Here is a 22,874-nt window from a genome sequence, read left to right as displayed (position 1 = left end):
AATATATCTGTGCATCGTAGCTTTTCTGATCCCAATGTTTCCTAAAGGCTGAGCATCAACAAATATATTTGGTTTGTTTGTTTGTACATTCTACCGAGGGTGGTTATCATTAATATTAACACCACAGTGACACACATGCTGCTGCCTAGTGCCTACAGTATATCTCATCAGTTCACGCAGGCTCCCTAAAGTATGTCCTCAAGACGCACGCTCAAACATATGGTGTCACACAAATGCTGCTCTCTCTTCAAGAACACTATGGAAGTGTTGTGCTTTCAATGAGGAAAAACAAAACAAAAAACAATACGCTATTAATTTGAGGTTTATATTTGCCATGTTTAAGGTTTCAAGTGCAGCTTTATATACGTATAATAATTGGGGGGCGGGGGGCTTTTGCAGCTATACGAGTTTATTTAATTCTGAGAGTGGATCCGTAGGGTCACATTTTGCAGTGGGATATTATGAATAATATATACTCATGGGAAATTATGTATTGCCTCACCAGGACCTTGTATAGCCTCTGTGCTGTCAAGTTGGTACCGCACTCCAAATCATTCCCATCCATAATGTATTTGATTTATGTTATGTTATTTATGTTATTTTAAAAAGAAAAAAGATTAAAGAAAAAAACAAGACAAAAAGGGAGCGTATTTTGGAGCCATGTGCAATGACAGAAAAAGCACTGTATAGGGTGAGATCTACAGCATAATGAGGTATTTGCTGACACCTGCTGTCCTAAAGCATAAATTCACTCTTTTTGCGGTCACTGGTTCTAGACATGAAATGAAAAGAACTGATGGGTTATTATACTGTAGTTAACTGAAACTAACGGAATAACTTAAAAACTACAATTGAAAACGTTTTCTGTTAAGAAGTTAAAGCTCGATACTCTCTATATTGTTTGTTCAGTAACAGGAGTCTCTCTGTCTCTTTAATAAACAAAAAATACATGTTCAGGTGGGATGCCTATTTTGTCCAATCAGGAGAAAGGGCCCATTTATCATTTTCCATTTCAGTGTTCCAATTATAATATTGTTTGCTCGTTTCTTTGTGTTATCTATCTAACTATAAATGCACCAAGTCTGTGTGTGTGTGTGTGTGTGTGTGTGTGTGTGATCCACGTAACTCAAGAACCGTTCGCCCCATCGACTTCAAATTCGACACACACGGTCCACACCCCCACAGAGGTTGCAGAGCCCAGTGTCGAGTCGGTCGGACTCACGGCTGTCCAGAACAGCCAGGCTTGTTCCGACATCACAATACTCCATATTTGGGCACACAGAATAAAGGTACTGTACACAGAGACAGATACAGAAATCTCCATATATGGGCCTAAAAGGGACGCATCACTTCTGACATCACTTTGACTCGACCAGCTCAATAGAATGATACATTGGCTAATAGATGCAGGTCTAGGTCAGTTACAGATCACCTTTGTTAATGCCATATGCCAAAAGGTACCCGAGCATACCGCAACCGGATGCGTGACGCACAACACCGTGCACGGAGTCAGACCAAGCATGAGATGCCAGAACTCCATATATAGGAATAAAGGGAAACAGAGAGACAGATACAGAAATCTCCATATATGGGCATACAAAGGACACAGACATATGGGTGGAACGGGTACTCTGGCACGGGTACAACGGGTATTGCATAGCTGGGTGGGGCATGGATCTCCAACTTCCATCGTTACCGACTCGGGCACCGGTCTAGTCTCTTTTCACTTGTTTATCCGGTACCCTGTATAACTTCTCTCCTGATTGGATGAAATTGGTATCCTGCCCTGGAAATGTATTTCCAGGGCAGGATAGACTGCCCTGAAGACTGATAGAGGGAAAAAAAGAAAGAAAACCAGTGAAAATAGCCAGTACACAACGTTTCGCGTAGTGGCGCAAACCCACCTTGAAAACTAATCAAAGTGAAGTTCAACAGAGAAAAAAGGTCTAAATAAAAACATAATGAAAAATTCAAAACTAATACTCTTGCTAGGTATTCATTTATTACTTCAAGTGGCATTTTGTGTTCTTATCAATACAACAATTAAGCTCTTAATTGCACAATATTTTCATTGTGTCTCCTTCAATAGAAACAAATACATAAAACATTACAACTTTGTAATTCAAGATAACGTTAAAAGAAACACCCAACATAAATCAACAATGTACATTGATCGATTTGGATATGTTAAATCTCAAGTAGACTTGAGAATAATATCTAGAAGTAGTCCAAATGGTAAATCACTTGTCAATCTTAAGGTATCGGTTGCAATTTTGTAAGGCTGAGAAAATGGCGATGACGACTAGCCTGGAAAAGCACCCGGTCACGGACTTCCATTTCAAGTTGCTGAATGAAAATGAAATTGAAGGCTAGCAGTGAACATGATGTATATAGAAATCAATCTACGCAATTTAAACGTCTCAAACCGCGTTTTTGCAAGCAGGCCGATTACAACGAGTACTCCGACAAAAACACAAAAGGCTTCAGAGGTGATTTAGCAGTGAAAGGCAAATGTCTCTTGTATTCTCTGTTCGTATCACGATGTGTATGTGTGTATAGTACCAAGATTGAAGTGAAGGTTTGATAATGTTCGCATATTATGACATGCACATTTTTACACAACATAGGGAGGACATCACGGTTAAAAAACATTTAAATAGCCAATGTGGACATATCTTTCTTCCTGGACAACAATTAAGTACGTTAAGAGATGACATGACTTGACACTGAGAAATACTTTCGGGAGCTGTTCCACCAGCAGCAATACATTTGCAAATATATTTGGGTAGTTTTCTTGTAGCACAAACAGAAAATATTTCTGGGAAATACCACAGTGTCTGGAAGTTTGTATTTGCTGAACAGCCTTGCATTTATGAAAATCATAGGAACAAACAATGCAAGTTAATTCTGGTTTAGATTGGCTTTTCTTTCATAACAATTTCATGCCAAGCTATAAGCTGAATAATAAGATAACTGGGTCTGTGTGCATACATCTTTCAACAATAGATGGGCAATGGAGACGTTTTTGTCCCATGGCGGAAATTCAGTTTCAGCTTCACCCAGCTGATGGCTGCTATCAGCTATATGAGCGCTCTGATGTTAAGTGTCTTGCTCAGGGACACTTCGGCACACAGACCGGGGACGTGAGGCAAAACGGGGACCTCGTGTTTCCCAGGCGGCCTCTCTACCCACTAAGCTATATGGCCCATAAAAGCACTGATATCCCAGCTGATGTGGACTGTATTAATCAATATGGATGGGACGATAATAGTTATGTTTATCATGATAAAAAAAAAAAAACTCACAATAATCATATAGTGGAGATTCATTATTACTCGGGAAATTGTTCTCTGTTATACACTAGGATGAATTCGCTTTTGTTGAGCTGCAAATTCAGTACCACTTATTCCCTCTATACTTGATTAAATGGACCCGTAAAGAGCGCAATGGTACACTCTTATTTCACTCGATTTGCTAAAAATAGCTCACACTGCGTTGTTGTCAGCTTGTAGATGGGCTATCCCCACCCCCCATCCCCCCCAGTCCCCAGAATAGGCATGCTGGGGATTCAAGTGGTTAACAAAAGTAATCGCAATAATTTGTATCTTGTCCCATCCCCATTAAACATTGTTTTTGCTAAGATCAGAAATCTTATACTTCAATACTTGCTACTATACTACATAGTGTAGTAAAAGGTGTTTCAGTAAAATTATTCTGACCAGAAAGACATTTGCATAAAACATACAATCAGCATCAGAAACCAGAATAATAAACATAGTATAGAAAACAGATGCATGATGGTACATTTAGAGTTTATAGTCGAAAGGCTTATATTTTCCTTCAAGTTTAGCATTTCAGTCACGGTGGTTACACAGCAACAAGTGCATGAAACGTCTTAAACCGCTTTGGCTTTTTTGTGTGTGCAAATGGGATTTTAACAGCAACTGAGGCTCAGAACTTGAGTATAATTAGGTCGACATCGGTTTGATCGGTTTGACATTTAAATGTGGGTAATCTGGGTATACATTCATAGTGTATTAAGAATCTGACCAGCAAAACCCAATGAAAATAAAATTAATTAAGATGTGCATTAAATCAAAATAAAATTAATTAAGATGTGCAATAATATCGCATTCAGCAAAAGGTAACCCTTAAAAAAGAATACTCTCGAGAATCCAGTGCATTCCAGTGACACAACTTAAAAGTGATAGGTTTCTACGGTATTAGCCTAACCGTGAAAAGTATAGAAGCCATTCCAAAGACATGGTCCGTCATGTGTCTTGCCAACATCGCTGTAGGTGCAGCCCGACGATCATAGACATTCGCCTACTTATACATCTGGCGAAATCTAAAAGTCACGGAATGGGCTTGAAACTGGAGAAAACCAGCGGTAACCAACCAACCTACTCCCAACTGCTTTGAAAACAAATCCTGATGCTATATCCTAATGAAGGAATGGACCTGAAGTCTTTGCATTGGTTCTCTGAAGCGGTTATTATTTTCAGAATCGTTTCCACCCAGTTTTAGCCCATCATTGTTACATGAAACATTCATAAGTTACATGCCTATTTGAGAAGCCACACCAATCCCCACTATGTCCCCTTTTGGCCAAATGGCCTGAAAATGTAACTCCATGACAAACATTTATCGTGTATAGGTAACATGTATCGGTTCATACATACTGATACTGTAACTTCTCCTGCTAGGAGACAAACAGTCAAAGCTCAAAGCTCAGAGGTAATAACTCAAGAAACCTTGAGTAAATAAACCTTGGGTGAGAAAAATCTGTATGCTGTCCCAAGGCGATAATAAACTTTTCAGTCAGAAAGGTTAAAGCACTACTCCACTGAGTGCATTCTTCCTAGCAGCTAGAAAGAATGCACTCAGTAGCTCGAATCTAGCTATTATTCAAAATAACTCTACAGTAACAACCATGGATGCTTCAAAATGTGCATGGCTTCCTATGTGGGGGGAAAGGCAAACCTTCCTCGGGTTCTGTTTCGACACCTACCTACAGTGATGTTGGAAAATGAAATGGCCGAGCTAAACAGGGCGACATGAAATGGACGCAAGCATAGCTATAGTAACCCCCTCTCCTACGCTAGCTACAGTTCAAAGGAGTAGTATTTCTAATTATTGAGTGCTACTCTTCTATTGTAGTTCAGGCGACTCTGTGACGTCTTCCTCCATGTACTCAGACTTTGAGCTCGTCATGTCCATACCTTGTGCCAGTGAGGTAATAGTGTTGTATGGAGCTTCTTTGGTGACGTCAGGGCAAACAATGTCACCTGTGGCTTCAGTGTCGGGAATAGTAACCAGGTCTACAAGAAGCTTGTCCTCAGCCTCATTATTGTCGCTCAATTCCACCTCCCCCTCTGGTGATGAAGGCGCTATCTGGCCAATGGATGAGTTATCTGTAAGATATAGGAAACATTAACCCAAGACCTGAGGCCGATTCTACAGATGTCTTCTAATAGTTTTCAAGCGTCAAGGACTGTTTGTTTGTAAAGATTTAGTGACATGCTATGAGCTTGTATATCTGCTAGTATTGAATAGCCAACCAATCTAAAATGACACAGATGCATTCTTTTAATGGTTTAAATGGAAAGACGACATTATAAAACGGAAAGGGATCTAATCCCATCGACTCCAATCGGCTGTACCTACCCAAGCTACACTGATCACTAGATGCATCTCCGTAATTAACAAACATGGAGTTGTTGCTCATATCGATGGCAGAGACCATCTCTGATAGGTCTGGGGTCATTGCCTCGGAGAAATTGGAGGTATCTGAAATTGATTGAGAACAAATGTTTATTTTTCAAACATTAACTCATAACGGGAATTAGGAATAAATTAAAATGAACCAAAAACAAACAATAGGTGGAATTTTGCAACCACAATAAATATCACTGTAATCTAAACAAAATGCGTACCAAGGTCTGCACCAGTCTGTGTGGATGGGGATAGACAGGGATCCAGAACAACATGTTCTCTCTGACTGAGATCTACCTCACTTTCACCGCAGGGACTCGATACAGCAACCGATGACATCTGAGTTGAGAAAACAAGAGTTTTTCCACTAATCCTAATAGCAGTCACATCATCTTTATAGCGCACAATAAGACAAAAATATTTGTAAAAAAATCATATTTGAACTGGGGAACACCCCGGCCCCACCCCTGAGTCAGCGCGACCATCCGTTCCCTAGTTAGGGTCCGTTGAAAATAGCATGATGGTCAAAAATGAAGGGGAACAATACAGAAGCCAAGATAAAGGCATTTCAAAAAATGTAGTAACATGGAAGTGGACGATGGCCGTTTAATTTTTATTATTGTTTTGCAATCATGTGATTTCCTGCTAGACTAAAACACCCCCAAAATGGGAACCATTCAATAATTTTAATTAGGCCAAATGTAGTAAAATGATAAGCAGCTGTACCTCATTGTGGTCACATGTTGGCATGTCCTCAGTGACTTGAGACACAGTGGATTCCAGGGTGGTTTCGCTTGGAGCGTTGGGCTGATGTGGACGGGTTGGGATCCTGTGCAAATATCCGTAGCCAATACCACAGCCAAGGCTTAAATAAAAGATGAACAAACCACCTCACGGTCAACAACACGATATTATGATATATACTGTACTACTGTATGGCCAAAGGTGTGAATAGACAATAGCCACGTTTCCATAAATGTGTTTTATGCTTATTTTGAAGTGTATCTTCAGAAATGTGATACCTGTGAAATGGAAACGGTAAGAAAAAGAGAAAAAAAAGAAAGAAAAACATCTCAAGGTCAAGGTCAAGGTAAACTTTATTGTCCACAAGGGAAATTTGTCTTGGGCTTTCACCCCAGCTACAGCCACACATAGCATGTCAACATCTTCAATATTTGAGTGGCGCTAGCCTATGCCCCCAGCTTTCCGGGTTTGTGTGAACACAAACATTGGCTTGTGATTGGCTCCCCCGACTCCTATAGCGATGATTTGATTGGCTGAGCAAAGTACATATTGACGATAAAAGTGAGGGCAGAAAAGACACCAAAGGTAATCACCTTTGCGGGAATACATTTTGTGATTTGATTGGCTGAGCACGGAATGGGATGTATGTTTATGTATGATTATAAGAGCATCTCACAGCCAAATACGTAATGACATTGCAAACATTTACTGTAACTCTCATACAGTAGGTAGTCTTGATATTCCACAATTATAAGTATAAGCCATGTTCATTGAAAGTTCATTGAAACATTATGAAAAGCTAGCCTGAGGTGAATTGAAATTTATTTGGGCATTTCAGTATATCCACAGTCAGTGACAGTAGGCAGCATTGAAAGCACTGGGGGGGGGGGGGGGGGGGGGTGTCGTTCCAAACGATGTGCGCACTGCGCAGCTTGTTCCCAACATGTAGGACTACCTGTGGTGGCAGGTAATTATAAGTAATAATAATAATAATAATATCTCAGTTAAAGGAGCATTCAGTGATTTGGAAGAAAAAAAACGGTCCACCCGGTAACAAGATGTGCACATGCACACGCTCTACAGTGGAGGAAGTACAACAGACCAACAGCACGTGCACCAATGCCCGCCCCACTCGATCATGATTGGAAGAAGGCCCCTCTCATCCTGATTGGATGCAGGCTTTGCCACCCAAAGCCCAAACCGAAACTAGGGTTTTTTGACCCCAGGGGCTCACTGGGGACAGGGAGGAACTCCTTATATGGTCAGCACACTTTATAGTAGGGAGGATTATCCAAAAAATAAGAAAAAATAAGTGATATTTGAATTAAGTGAAATCACTGAATGCTCCTTTAATGTCTAATCCTATTATACAATCCCAGAGTACAGTACGAGTACAGTAAGAGTACAGTACAGTACGTGTGTCTCACTCAGACACACCACAGTCACAGAAAACAACAACAACGCTAGGATTATACATGTCTCAACTGACTAGAGAATTAGTGCCACCTAATGCTTATCTTAATGAACCAAACTCCTAATTTCGCATAACAATAGTGGGTGGAAAACATGCCTGATTCTTTATGCGACATTTTAAAAGTTAGTATCGCCAGTAATAAATCGTAGAGGAGTGTACATGCATGCTTCACTCTCCACACCGAAGCTTTACATTTTAGTAGTAGCCAATTATTTCTAGCCCCCTTTTTCTCCCCAATTTTGTCGTTATGCCAATTTATTCCTCCCCACAGACATTTCTGTGCTGTCGTTGTATCCTACTGACTCACCTGCCAGTGAGCAACCCCCACCGGGAGGATGTAGAACCTTCGTCCTACCCCTCGCCCAACACTCCCCGCTGACAGGTGCCATCCCAGCCTGTAGGAGTACATACTGTACAAGGCCCAATATCACCCTCCCCACCCGGCTTCCCTCACCCGAACAGGCCAATTGTGTTTGCATAGACACCCGACAATGCCGGTTGCACCACAGTGGATTCAAACCCACAACCTGCGTACCATGGTGCCACCCGAGCGCCTTTGCGCTGAAGCCTCTTGAAGCAGTCTGCTTCAAGAGGCTTCATCGTGCATGTACAGCACATCACCATAATCAAAAACAGACATTATTAAAGATTGAACAATAGTCTTTCTACTAACACGAGAAAAAGAAGACTTGTTTCTGTAGAGAAAACCAATCCGTTCTCTTACTTGATAATTAATGAGAACACAGTTAGTCGGCTAATGGTATGTATTGATGCTGGTTTGGTCTGCCCCTACCTTCCGTCTCCTCCCCATGCTCCATTAGGCGTCACCACTACCTCCCTGCACTGTTCAGTGTGTGTGTCGTACACCAGCAGCTTCAGAGGTTTTCCCTCGTTGACTTCAATCAAAGAAAAGAAATCCTCCGACTGCAAGGGAAAAAAAAAAACCTCATTATCAATATATAAGATACAATTCTAAATATGTCTGTCTCTATTATCTTTGAACTATTAATAAAGAGGGAAAAATTAAAACGTACATCTTGCATGACCTGGTCAGCTCCCACAATGAAGTCATGATGTGCCTGTAAACCTGCCAGTGCTGCAGGAGAATGTGGTTCTACATCCTAAAAAAAAATCAGAGTTGAAAATGATACGATAATTCAAAACAAATGTGTTTATATAGTACATTTAAAAACTCATTTAAAACACTCATTCAGCAGAAAGCACCAGTGTGATGTCTTGATCTTGACCTAGCAAAAGTGTACAGGTACAGTACAGGACGTCCCATTAGACACATTTGGCTAGCAGGACTGGACCGAAAATATCAAAACCGACATTTAGAAACAATAATCAACTTAGTCTTGCTCATGTAGGATAATAGAATAATCAAGAAGCATTTTTTTCATTTAAAAAAAAAAATGTATATCAACAATATACTGTATTATACTTTCTGATACTATGGTGGTGTGCAAAAATAGCTTGTAGATCAGCTATTTTCACTATTCATTATTTTTTTATAATCAAAATCTAAGCAAAAGTTTGAAGCAGTTTACTTTGAACACAGTTTCAAATTATAAGATCTCCAGATAAAGACAATAGTATCTCCCCTTGTGAGATGGAGATAAAACTGGGAAAGTGGTCACCTACCAAGACATGCCAAACATTCTCATTGGCTCCTTCAAAGCTGCAGAAGCGAACACTGGCGCCCAGCAGGCCTTGACCACCCCACATGTTACTGGGAACAACCTGGAGCTCTCTGACTCGCTGGCTTTTAGTGTTGTACACCTCCAGTTTCACTGCTTTCTCCACATTGGCTTTTAAAAGGTCTTTCAGCAGGTCACTCTCTTTGTTCTGAGAGTAGAGCAAAAAATAAGGCACAGCAAATTTAGGCCTTTCATATCAAAAAATATATATTTCAATAATTTTGTGCAAACTCAAAAGAACTATAAAAGTTAAAGGGAGGGAAAGTGATATTCTTTTTGTGTTAAAATAAGGGATAAATAGCTCTTATATTGTGTCTTTGTTGTGTCTTTGTGTCGGTCTTGCTTGACCAGCCCATGACAGTTTACTCACAAGTCGGGTATTTCCTATTGACAGGATGAAGTCAAAAAAGGGCTCCAGACCGGCCATTTGAGCAGGAGAATTATCTTGAATCTGAAATGTTAAAATACAGCGTCACTGATTTAACTCGCCTTGAACCCAAGGGAGGTTGCGACCAGAGTCACCACCATGTGTCAACTCAAGGCATTGTATTGGGCAAAGTTATTATTACAAAGTAATTATGTACCAGTGGTTAAACATCATTAACTTAATAATCAGTGTTGTGGAGTAGACAGTCAATGATTTTTTTCAATTCAAGGTGTTTTATTGGCACGAGAAAACATACGTTTACATTGCCAAAGCAAAAGTGCAAAAATCAAAATGTATGTTACGTACAATTGAAAGTCAGAAAATCCAGTAAATCGATTTGTATGTACCGAGGTCACAGTACACACAATGATTAGTAGTCTTCAAGGTGGTTGTGTTCCATTTGATATCCTACTCCTATCACAGCAGCTCACAATTTTTGCTGCTGTGTTTGAACATTTGTACTTCGCCCAGCAGATATGGGAGTTTTTTGTCATTAGTCATGTTTTCAAACTCTCCTTGGGTGATTTTAATCTGTGGGAAGTATGTCTCTAAAGTTGTAGCTGCAATATGCAACACTAGATTTTTTTTACAATGGGTTGAATCTAGAGTTGCATTACCCTCCACTGACAGCCCATTGATCCAAATAGAAATTTCTGATCTGCTTGTATTAAATAACATTAAACTCAACATTGCAGCTGTAGTAGGGCAAGCTTGAATTATCCTCTTTCAATCTGCAAAGCATTTGTTTCTACTTTCTGTCAAGAAATGTTGTGTAGGTGATTATTTTAAGTGTTGGAGTTTGGAAGCACTCATCAAAGTCACTGAACGGCCCTGTGTATCACCTGTTTCGAATTTTCAAATAATGCAGGAGGCAGCAGCACGACGTGTTAATGAAAACAAGCGCTTCCAAACTCCAATACTTAAATAATCACCTGCATAAGTGCACGGAATGTCCTGACAGAAAGTAGCTCAAAACATCTAACGTCTACGGTGGAGTTTTATGAAATAAACGCTTGAGAGGATAATTCAAGCTTGTCCTACAGCTGCAATGTTGGCGAGTTTAACCTTGTTTAATACAAGCAGATCAGAAATTTCTATTTGGATCAATGGGCAAGGGTGGGTATTGCAACTCTAGATTCAACCCATTATAAAAAGAAATCTAGTGTTGCAAATTGCGGCTAATCAAATTGTTGGCTCAGGCAAAATATTGAATCACAGCTTCATGGGGTGTGTAAATAAGTAATATTTTGGGTGAACTACTTCTTTAAGGCATATGGGAAAAAAATGTAATTCGCAATTGAATACTTTGTCCACCACTGTCTGGAATGTCATTGACAACTCACACACACACACACACACACACACACACACACACACACACACACACACACACACACACACACACACACACACACACACACACACACACACACACACACACACACACACACACACACACACACACACACACACACACACACACACACACACACACACACACACACACGATTGTGTGTGAAGTGAATTAGTTTGCTGGATATCAGCCAAATGCCACCTCATCATCACAGGGCAATGAATGCTACAAAATAGTTGAGTGCAACTGCAACAACACTGTCAAAACAATAACATGCAAATAATAACCTTGGAAACAACTCTTAGCATGAATGGCAATATAATACAGTATGTGAAGTGTGCACTTTTCAGTGGCTGCTTGGTTCTCTTCTCATAAATATTAGATATCAAGTTACAGTGATTTGATATAGAAACATAGGCTACTCTACCTACCCCATGGACATGATAGCCACTGTTCGTCCCCCCGTCTGACAGAAAGGAACTCTGCGGCAGCCCCATCGCTCTCCGCCGTTACAGTTACAGTCACTGAAATAGAATAATAATTAAAAGCATTACTTGTCTGGAGCGACAAGCTAAGCTAACGTGTGCTAACTAACAACAGTGACAGCTAATGAAGCAGGAACTACTGGCTGCATCCTGCATGAAAAGGATAGGCAGGCGTTTCCTCGCTATTGCCACATTCAGACCAGCTAATAAATAAAGATACCAGATAGGAGTGTCGTCTCACTCGTCTAAGTGAATGCCTAAACAGACTCACTCACTCGCACACATACAATAAACGTATGACTACATAAGCACTGTTAAATGCATATTATTTTTAATACAGGCCACGAGCCACGACATTAACAAAGGTCTACAAAAGTCTACATTATCGAACCATGCTACATTCGATTAGCCGACCTAGATGGTATTCCCAGCGTTGCCTAGCAACAGGACGCTCCAGCCTCACGAATTTGAGTGAGAATGACCTGAAAACATGTCGACTGGACTGTGACAGGCCCAGCTGGTTTGGCATTTTAAATTGAATGAAACCCATTGTCCGCTATGCTAATGGTAAAGTTCGGCGTCACCCATTTTCTCTCTTTCAATGTTTGTATTGGATTTTCTCAATATTGACATACATTACATTACAAAGGTACATGATAAAACCAAAACAAAACAAAAAAACAAAAGACAGAATCAACAGCAAAATAACAATACAGAAAAAAGTAGCAAGTATACTCCCATCATATACAGTTGAACTCATATAAAGTATGATGGGAGTATATATATATATACTCCCATCATACAGTTGAATTCATACTTTATATATACTCCCATCATCATACAGTTGAACTCATACTTTATATATATACTCCCATATTCACCCATTTTCAACCTATGTTATTCAAATGAAGTGGTCCTCATGCCAGGTGGAATAATAGTAACTATAGCAGCCTACATTTTCTTAAATACTGTACATCATTTTGAGGTAGGCCTACTTTTACTTTACTGGAACAGGCTATTTCCAATGTTTTATAGTTTTACTCCACTACATGTATCTCAGAGTTCAATATTGTACCTTTTACTCCACGACAATTATTAGAAAACTTGGGTTACTTACTTACTACAAAACATACATTGACCACAGCTCTATTTAATTCTTATTCCTATTCTTTGCCTATTTGAAAATATCAGATCATCATCAGCTAATTGTTGTGAGCATTCCGTAGCAGTAGTGTCTGACTGTGTCTCGGAGCCTCTGCCTGATGACCAAAAGAATATCTCCCCCGGCCAAGGAGGAATTCCCCTTTAGGCTATATATAACAGTGGTTTTAAACCAGTGGTCCTTGAGGGGATTCCAGTTGGTACCCCACCTAAATGATGGAGAGTTGGTAACCAAATGGACCCTTATAGATTTTTAACCCTTGAGAAACCATGCTACATCATACACATAACACATCTCATACTAAGGGCAGCAATGGAAAAGGGCAGCAATGGAAACTACAACCACACTTTGCAATTTTGAAAAATTGCAAAGTGTGGTTGCCGCAATCGCTTATAGGTCCCTCCCACAAATGTTGCTAGCCAATTACAATGTCACCTCACCCCTGTGAGGTGACATATGTAAGTATGTCGGAATGGATTTATCCCCCAAAAATCATGTTTTGGCTAGCCAAAATCCTCTACGAATCGCAAAAATCCTTGCGAATCACCATAATCCTTCACAAATCGCCGTAATCCTCTACGAATCGCCGTAATCCTCTACGAATCGCCATAATCCTCTAAACTTTGAAAAATTGCAAAGTGTGGTTGGCACAGTCGCTTACATAGGCCCCTCCCACCAATATTGCCAGCCAATTACAATGTCACGTCAACCCTGTGATCATGCGTAAGTAATTTGGAGGGGATTTATCCCCCAAAAATCATGTTTTTGCACCAGGTTCAGAATCAAAATTCTGCCTGTGGTGTTTTAATCGGATAGGTCCAGAGATTATGTGTGCCGATTTCTGTGAGATTTGGACAAAATCTGTAAGAGGAGGAGCAAAAAGTGTGTTTTGGAGAAAATTCAAAATGGCGGAAAATCTACCCTGACGCAAATGGGCGTGGGGAGAATTGCCCAAGGAATCAAGAGAAAAAATAATTTTACGACTTACAGTTCATGAGTTATAAACCAAAACGTAAAGTGGGCTGTTGAAGCGCCACCATGAGGCCGGCGTAATTCTAAGTTAATTAATTAGAGAAACAAATAGTTGAATGTGAGTTTTCGCATTTTCCCATTCAAGTGAATGGGGACAATTAATTCACTAATTAATTAATATCAATTAAACTATACAACAGATGTCTTAGCAAAATGATAGCACGCCATTCCAGATGAAGCCGGTCAATTTGAGATATGGCTCAAGTGCGTGCGACATATACTGTGGGAGGAGTAGCGAATCAAAATAAAGAGAAATAAAGAAATAAATAGAAGGTAAGGGGAACAATAGTATGGTTGCCCATAGGCAACCACACTAATACATAAAGCTGTAAGCTTCTCTTTTTTTACGCTATCCTTTTGATCATGGCGGGTCAGTTATTGTTTGTTATTATGTTATGTGTTTATTTCTTGATGAATAATGATAACAATCAATCCCACCAACATGTCCTTGTCCTGCATTTATCCTTAACTATATTCTTCCAACTTTTACCACCATGCAGTGAGCAACCAAAACGTTGTTCTTTATTTATATACATTGTGAATTATAGGTGTTTCTATATATATTTGCAAATTGACATTTAAAATTATTCGTACACTTAATTATTGTGTCTTATTTGTGCCCATGTGAACTGTACAAGGTTTGCGGAACGGTGTATTTTTTCAAGAAGAACAGCAGCTGTTGAGCCGTCTATAGTACACTGCTATCAGCTGAGGACATTTAGGTTTCACACATTCTGCTGACTAAAAGTTTGACCCACCTGTGTCATTATCAGCTACCAATGACAAAACAAAAAATAAATAAAGACTATGTTTACATGTCAGGGTTCCTGACACATGGGCCTAGTCCTACCTCATTTAATGTCAGATATTAAACTTTATAAGACATAACAAATATAAAAAGGTGAGAATTAGTCAGCACCATGAAAAGATTTAACATGTCTTTGACATGGTGTTTCGTCATTACCATCATTGACATTGGCATGTAGCCAAATTGTTGCGTCACTCACCACAAGAAGGTATATCACAACCAACGTACTGTATCTGGTCACTTCACCAGTCCAAGATGATACGACTCATAGCTCTCTTGTGTTGCATTGGTAAGACTTACAGAAGAGGCATAATATGATGAGTTTGTATTATTAGCCCATTTTAATTATTTCTTGCAGTTTTATTTTGGCAGTGATGGAAGAAGTACTCGTGTTTCTTTTACTTAAAGGTCATTTAGGTTATGGTCATTTCAAACAAGATTTTGTTATTTTATTTTATTTTATGAATGTAAGAACAATGGCTTCTATTATAGCATGCTAACTTTCCAGGAATAGAAAGCCGGCTGTTTCTATTAGTTTGGAATCCCCATCGATGATGTCACTGGTACTGTAGGTGGGTTTCAGAACTGTCTACAGCCCTCGTCTGAGACACAGACAGAGTAGACAAAAATGGTGCCATCTTTTAATGAGCATTAATGAGGACCAATTTTAGGTTGAAAATGGGTGAAGTCGTCCTTCAAGACAACTAGAAGTATCAATACCGTATTGTAGAAATACTCACTGTGTCCTCACTGTGTTCTAACTGCTCTTGTGGTTTCACTGTGTGCATAAGGATTGATTTGTGCTGAGGCAGCCTTCAGCCACAATGAAAGGGTGGTAGGAGGCACCGAGGCTGAACCCCATTCCTGGAAATACCAGGTAAAATATACAAACCTTTCACTGCTGTACTGATTTGCTTAGGATTCTTCATTATCCATCAAGTTCACATCACAGTTGGAAAAGAACACCGGTTTGTTTGTGCTGTAATATTGAATTGAATTAATTGTTTCCATGAATTCTGTCCTCAGCTAAGGATAACATAAAGACCTTTCACTATGTTTAATTGCCGCCTCAGCTTCTTGAAATAATAAAACATACTGTAATATCAGTTATTTTTTCCATTGTACCGTCCCATATATGACAACATGAGAGGGGTATTTGTTAGTAAAAATGACAATTTGTTGATTTCTTTGAGTTGGATGATTATGAAAATCTGAATGTATGTTTCAAGAAAGGAGTTTTTGTTGTGGCATACTGTACATCTCAAGCTTGAGAGAGACGATAGAGCACTTTGCATAAATCTGAGCTTTAATATCTTGGAATGTAGTCTATAGAAACCCATGAGGGATGGGCACGTTTTGTGCAGGACACAAAATAAATGAATCAATGAATGAATGAGCTGAGTGGCATCTGCCTCCATATTGTTTTGATATTTTGTAGGTTTCTCTCCAAGCACACGGCACCGGTGATAGCTACTACCACATCTGCGGAGGCACCCTTGTTGAGTCCTTCCATGTCATGACTGCAGCCCACTGTGTCAGGTATAGGACTCTCACTGTTCTCCACATGGGAGCCCTCTATAGAGTGTCGCAGTCCCGCCCCCTACCCTGGACCAGGAAATGAATCCCAATGCATTTTTCCCATAGACATTTCACAAAGTATTTATTTAAAGACGGTTACGCCGCGGACAAAGCCAACTCGAGTCGTGACAACTCATGACAACACAAACAATATTTTGGACCAAACAAATAATTACAAAGAAGAAAAACAACAAAAAAAGTGTTGTAACCTGCCGTTTTTTTCTTCTTTCTAATTATTTGTTCGGCCCAAAAAATTGTGTTTGTTGTCATGATTTGTCACGACTCGAGTTGGCTTTGTCCGCAGCGTAAACGTCTTTAAATAAATACTTTCTGAAATGTCTATGAGGAAAATGAACGGAGAATCATTTCCTGGTCCATGGTAGGGGGCGGGACTGCGAAGCTCTATATGCTTAATCTTGAAGATTATTTTGCACACAATGCCAACATGTGTACTGTGTGGGGAGGGTGAGTGGGTCAATGGGTGTGGGGGGGATTTAGGATGTTCTTTTAGTTAAGGAATTGTTATTTCAATACTACAGTAATTGTGTAAAATGTGTAAATAATCATTCCATTTATGGCTTAATTGTAGGCCTATATGTGAAAACTGAAAATAAACCTTGTTTAAAATAGCCTACTAGTATATAACCCAATTTGTATCACACATTGTATTCTAATCTGAAAGTGTTGTTAATTGTGTTTTATATCTTTGTGTCATTGACAGTGTGGATGGTAAGTACCGCGTGGTGCTTGGAGAGCATGATCTCTATAAAGACGGCGGCACTGAGCAGATAGTTGACGTGGAAAAAGTTATTATCCATCCGGGCTGGACAGGTGCCCTTGGCAATGGGTAAAGATGATCACGTCACTAACCTACAATATTGATTAGGAACAGTAGACGGTAAAGTATAGGCTACCAATAAGAACTTAAAATGTTTTTTGCACATTTCAACTCACAATGCAATTGCTAATGTTTTGAAAAGGATACAGGAAGAGAGTGGGCACCAAGAAAGAGTGGGCACCTCGATGTTGAATTATCTTTTTCTTTTCTTCCAAAATGTAAAAAAACAAAAATAAGAATTTGGAAAATGGTCTTAACCCACTTAGGCCTGACGTAAAAATAAATAAAAAAAAAGTCTTCTGAAAGAATATATATTCAAAGATTTGTGCCGCATTTTCATGATTTTTCAAAAATAGCAGACCTACAAGCTCGTATGAGCTCGTATGAGATCTGCTATTTTTCAATAGCTAAAGTATAACATAATGCAGGGTTCCCCAATAGGCGGCCCGCGGGCCATTTGCGGCCCGCAATAAAAAAAAATTAAAAAAATTAAAAAAATCGTTAAATGGTGGTCAGTAGCCTATGCATGTCAAACTGGGCATCCAGCCTGGTACCCTAGTCAAAATATGGCCCTTGAGGAAAATGTATTCGGGAACCCTGACATAATGCTTAGTTAAAACACCAAAAGGGGTTCTCCCCCAGAATGGGTTGTTGTCGAATGTTCAAGCATGGCCTAATCATGTATACTTTACATTATTTCAGACCATTATTTTTTTAACATTGTAAAAAATACTGACAAAAGTTGTTTGTTCTTCAGTAAGATGACGAGTATTCTTCTATATGTGCCTCACAGAAACGATATTGCTCTGCTGAAACTGGCCGACTCTATATATGACAACGGCTTTGTGGAACTGGCCGCTCTACCGTATGCCGAACACATTCTGCCCCACAATTACACTTGTTACATCACTGGCTGGGGGCTGCTTGGCGGTATGTATTCTGCATTTAACCCTTCTATTAGGAGCAGTTCAGTGTCTTGCTCAGAGACACAAATTGGGGTCTAAATGTCTAAATGTTGTATAATTAATATATATTTTTAGGTGAAAGCGGTGAACCAGACAGGCTGCAAGTGGCTCCATCGAATGTGGTAGAGTACTCCATTTGTTCACAGCCTGAGTGGTGGGGAATCTATGCCCAGGAGTCCATGGTGTGTGTTGGAGGGGATGGAATCATCGCAGCCTGCCAGGTACTGGAGCACAACAACTCTCCAGCAACAATTCTCTCTCGACGTGGTGCAAGAGTGCAGTCTAGCCAACACCAACTCGGGACTCCTGAATCGTTGCCCTCCACACTCTCCTATCTAACATCAGGGTCTTAAGCTCTACAGTGTTAGCTAAGCTGTCACGCCGCAGTGCATCTACGTAGGTGGTGCGCTTCTTGCCTTTCCTGGCTGGCTTTGCCCTGGGTTGGCTCAATAGTGTCAGTTTGCTTGCCTCTAGTTCCAGGTTGAGGACCACATTTCTGATGTGGTCCATCCATGTGACACCTAGTGCCATTCGTATCATTCTTGTGTAGGCCCATTCCTGTTGTGTGGGTCCATGTCTCTCTTTAGTAAACACTTGTTTTACTGATGTCACCAGCTTGCTTCAGCTTCAAGATGCTAAATTATCTAAACAGGCGTTGTATGTCTTCTGTAGCAGTAAAACCATCTCTTATGGTCAATCACAGCCTGGCTTATCAGAGCTCGGCAACAGTTGCACACAAAGTACACATTAGCTCTTGGCCCATTGCTCACATGTTCAAGTTCAAGATATACGCTTATTACTGTAGCCCAGTGTAAAGAAATTACCCCGTTATTTAAAACTAAATGGTTTGTATGCGATTGGTGGCCCGGCCACCAATAGCCGATCTATTGGGACTTACAGTATATAGCCAGGCTCTGCTGTTCCTCATCAGGGCCACTTGGCTGCCGTCTTCCCAACTGTCTTCCCATCCGTATATGAACAGTTAAATTGGAAATCTCTGATCTGAATTATTTCATTCTGAATGAAGAAATATTGTCCATGTAAATGCAGTCAGTCAATTGGAGGTTGACCACAACTCTCCTTTATTCTCAGGGCGATTCTGGTGGGCCTCTGAGCTGCAAGACTGAAGAAGGTGATGATGCACTCTGGAGAGTGCATGGTGTGGCCAGCTATGCTCCACAGGGAATGTGTAACCAGGTCAACAAACCCACCGTCTACACCAGAGTCTCCCATTTCATTGACTGGATCTACGACGTAAGCCATGTTGCATCTCTGTGATTTAAGGCCGTCTTCGATGAAAGATATTCCAGGTCAACTTGACTGATAATCATCATAGGAATTTGTCAACTGATCCAGTGGTTCTTCTCAACCTTTAACCGTTTGCGGCCCACCCATCTGACCACTTAACACGGCAGCCAAAATACTTTTTAAATCAATCTATGTCTTCCAGCTTGGATCAATGAAACTAACACAAGGAACTTAAAATATACTATGTACATTTTACATAATCATTACAAAATATTAATGTTATGTTATCATTCAAATCTTAAACCATATAAGTATATGGGGCCCGACTTTCATTACCCTTTGCGAACCACTGGACTTATTGATTAGCTCAATAAATTGTCAACTGACGTAAAATACGGTAGTATTTGCTGCATGCAAACATGCAGAGACCAGCCTTTTCAAGTCAGTGAGGTTGACTGAACATTCCAATTTAAAAACGGCTGCTATTGGCTTAGACTTGTTGCTGTCGGGCAGAAACCTCATCTCCATATTTATTTTTATGTTTTTTTGGAAATGAATGTTATACTTTTGCCACAATGCCTTGGGGTTTGCAGATAAGATATGTTTGGACAAATTAGGTTTTAACCCGATAGCGACAATATTCGGTATCTAGAGCTTACAAAAGATGTGTTCAAGAAATAATAATGCATTTCGTATTTGAAGAAAAACCCATAAAAAACTACTAATCAACTAACGTCGACTGAGGCCAAACCGTCTGATTAATCGATTATTCTATGAGGCCTACTGTGATTATAGTCTAATATGGTTGGATTATACTAGGTACTACCGCTGTCTGAGTAATTAGTATAATGTTTTAAACTTGCTCATTTCTCATTTGTTAAAAAAGAAGAGAAGAGATAATGCCACTATTATCAGATGTCTGAATGTTTCCCTTTCCAATTTATTTGCAGACCATAATGCCACCTGAGGAGGAATAAAAGGAGTAAGGAATAAAAGTAAAATGTTGTAAAACACATCATGGTTTGTTGTTTCCTTCAAAGTCAAAATGAGAAGTCATGTAGATAAGGTCTTCAATGTTTTTTCAGGCCAAGGACCTCTGAGGCAGAGATGAAGCAGGGATTAAACCTTTTCATTTCATATAATATAGTTATATCATCAGTGTTGTGTAGATTATTTTTTGCTATTTTATGTATTTGTGTTATTTGTTTTCAGACATTTTAGCCACCCTCAGAGCCTATAATAATATTGACCTTTGACTAATTTCTTCACTACATCAAACATCTTCGCAGAAAATAGCGGATCTACAAGCTCATATAGCATCATGCTGTGATGCATTGAGGTTGTGTGAGCTTGTAGATCTGCAATTTCTGACAAAGGTTTCCCCCCAGAATAGGGATGCTAGGGTTCAAGTGGTTAAAAAAAAAAGGTTATTATCACACAAAGACTTGGTCGCCCGCAGCAGCAACCCTGGGCAGATTCACAGTGAGTCTGTTTGATTCAAACGGTCCCCGCTGGCCATGATTCACATTGGCCCTGATTCTTCTGCACTTCATTCAACTGTATGCAATGCTTTCACATTGCATTGATCCGTATCCGAGTACATTTCAATCGGTCCCGAGACTACCTCCATGCAGTCCCGGGAATGGTTGGGTGATCCGCTCCGGGGAACGGTACCGCGCACCCGGGACCATAGTGTGAATCTGCCCTCTGAGGACCTCCTAGGGGTCCGGAGTGGACTAAAGAGGTTAGCTTTAGGTATAATTTATGGGAAGCTAGGGTTAGGCATAGTGTTTGTGAGGTTATAGTTAGGGTTATAGTGTTAAGTGCTTGACATTAAGGCTTGTCCTGTTGTCAGTAATACATCTTTGTAGTGTATTAAGTGTATTCACATTTTACTTGTCCGTTGGACAAGTGACTCTTGGTTTCACTTTTTCTGTGACGCTCCTAACAATATTGTCTGGCTTTTCTAATAATCGAGTGCTATTAACAATATTGGAAAGGTGATTATTAGAAAAGCCAGACAATAATGCCAGACAATATTGTTAGGAGCGTCACAGAAAATGTGAAACCAAGAGTCACTTGCCCAACGGACAAGTAAAAGTTTAATGCACTTGTCCGGAAAGATGTATTACTTGTCTCGGACAACAGGACAAGCCTTAATGTCACCCCTGTGTGTATATGTGTGTAGGGGATGTTGCGGGGGTGACACTAACCACATTAACAAAGTAGATATAATTTCCAGTATTCTGGTGGATTTGGGGAGTTCGATACTTGTATCAGCTAGACTTTAGTAACATAGGATCCAGTGAAAAGTTTAAAGTACAGTAGGCCTACAGAAATGTATTTGACGACTGGAGCAATAAAAGAGACATAACCAGTAACCACTAATTACTTAAGAGTGACTATATGTCTTTATAAGTGCATTCAATTACAAATTAGATACATGAGTGTATGTGTACACTGTATGTGGGACTGGAGTTTCTCCAGACATAATACATAAAGCGAGAGTAAAAGAGTAGCAATCCCACTCTCTCATTGATGAGAGAGAGAGGTTTGACCGGATTGACCTGCACGATAAAAGGGTAAAATTCCCCAAACGCAGGAGAAATGCTGGCGCAGGAGCAGCGCAGGAGAAATGGTCAAATAAAAGGAGTCCCCTGCAAAACGCAGGAGGGTTGGCAGGTACGAATTATTTATATATACATTAAATTTCGCTCAGAGATGCCCCCACCCTCCAAACCCGCCCTCAAAACTTAAACTGTAGACGGGCCTGCCCCTTAAAGTTATTAGTGCAGCCGCACCAGGCAGCCGGCGAAAACTAGAGTTTTCAACAGGCCCGAAAATTAAGTCCCGGCCCTACCTGGGCCCTCATCAAACCCTGTACACTCAAGACACTGCCCCCGCTGCCACACTAGAGTTATCAGGCCCGAAAATTTAGGCCCGGCCCTAACTGGGCCCTCATCAAACCCTGTACACTCAAGACACTGCCCCTGCTGCCACCCATAGCTCTCCATATATGGAGCTGACCTGTTCTGACATTCCATATGTCGATCTGACCACATCAATCCCTGTACACTCAAGTCACACTCCATATATGGCCAGCTAGTACAGGCTTCATTCCATATGTTGATCTGACCCCCACCTCGCCCTACCTTTAGATCTCCATATGGAGCTGACCTGTTCTGACATTCCATATGTTAATCTGACCACATCAAACCCTGTACACTCAAGACAGCGCTCGCCCAGCAGTCTACTGTGACCTAGGACGGATGCGTGCACGCGGAAATTACACCCTTTAGTGTAAATTTAGTTCTGCCTCTCGGCCAGTTCCCACTTGTAAAAGA

At 40.3% G+C, this 22,874-nt stretch overlaps 2 protein-coding genes across 3 annotated transcripts; one reads left to right on the top strand and one right to left on the bottom strand.

Moving 5' to 3' along the window:
- Positions 1–1,633: 1,633 nt before the first annotated feature.
- Positions 1,634–12,034, bottom strand: LOC306913007 (Golgi reassembly-stacking protein 1-like). Of its 2 annotated transcripts, XM_079489498.1 has the most exons (10): positions 11,846–12,034; positions 10,004–10,084; positions 9,578–9,781; positions 8,968–9,054; positions 8,727–8,857; positions 6,442–6,580; positions 5,937–6,054; positions 5,668–5,790; positions 5,223–5,414; positions 1,634–1,820 (listed from the first exon to the last, which is right to left on the bottom strand). In XM_079489498.1, exons 1-10 carry the CDS (start codon positions 11,909–11,911, stop codon positions 1,732–1,734), a joined length of 1,230 nt encoding a protein of 409 aa, XP_079345624.1. In that variant the 5' UTR covers positions 11,912–12,034; the 3' UTR covers positions 1,634–1,731. The 2 variants fall into 2 exon arrangements, with proteins under 2 accessions (XP_079345624.1, XP_079345625.1); XM_079489499.1 differs by lacking the exon at positions 1,634–1,820 and having other exon boundaries at positions 3,561–5,414.
- Positions 12,035–14,456: 2,422 nt separating this feature from the next.
- Positions 14,457–20,507, top strand: LOC306912877 (chymotrypsin-like elastase family member 2A; the record flags this gene model as incomplete). Its single annotated transcript, XM_079489332.1, has 8 exons — positions 14,457–14,463; positions 15,693–15,778; positions 16,340–16,440; positions 17,201–17,326; positions 18,111–18,247; positions 18,358–18,503; positions 19,375–19,536; positions 20,481–20,507. The coding sequence occupies 8 exons, from the start codon at positions 14,457–14,459 to the stop codon at positions 20,505–20,507; spliced, it is 792 nt and encodes a 263-aa protein (XP_079345458.1).
- Between the last annotated feature and the right edge of the window lie 2,367 nt (positions 20,508–22,874).

The sequence above is a fragment of the Electrona antarctica genome, assembly GCF_951216825.1.
Source record: "Electrona antarctica genome assembly, chromosome: 20".
Lineage (NCBI taxonomy): Eukaryota > Metazoa > Chordata > Actinopteri > Myctophiformes > Myctophidae > Electrona > Electrona antarctica.
Note: the sequence above shows the minus strand (reverse complement) of the source record. Positions and strands in the feature narration are given on the sequence as shown.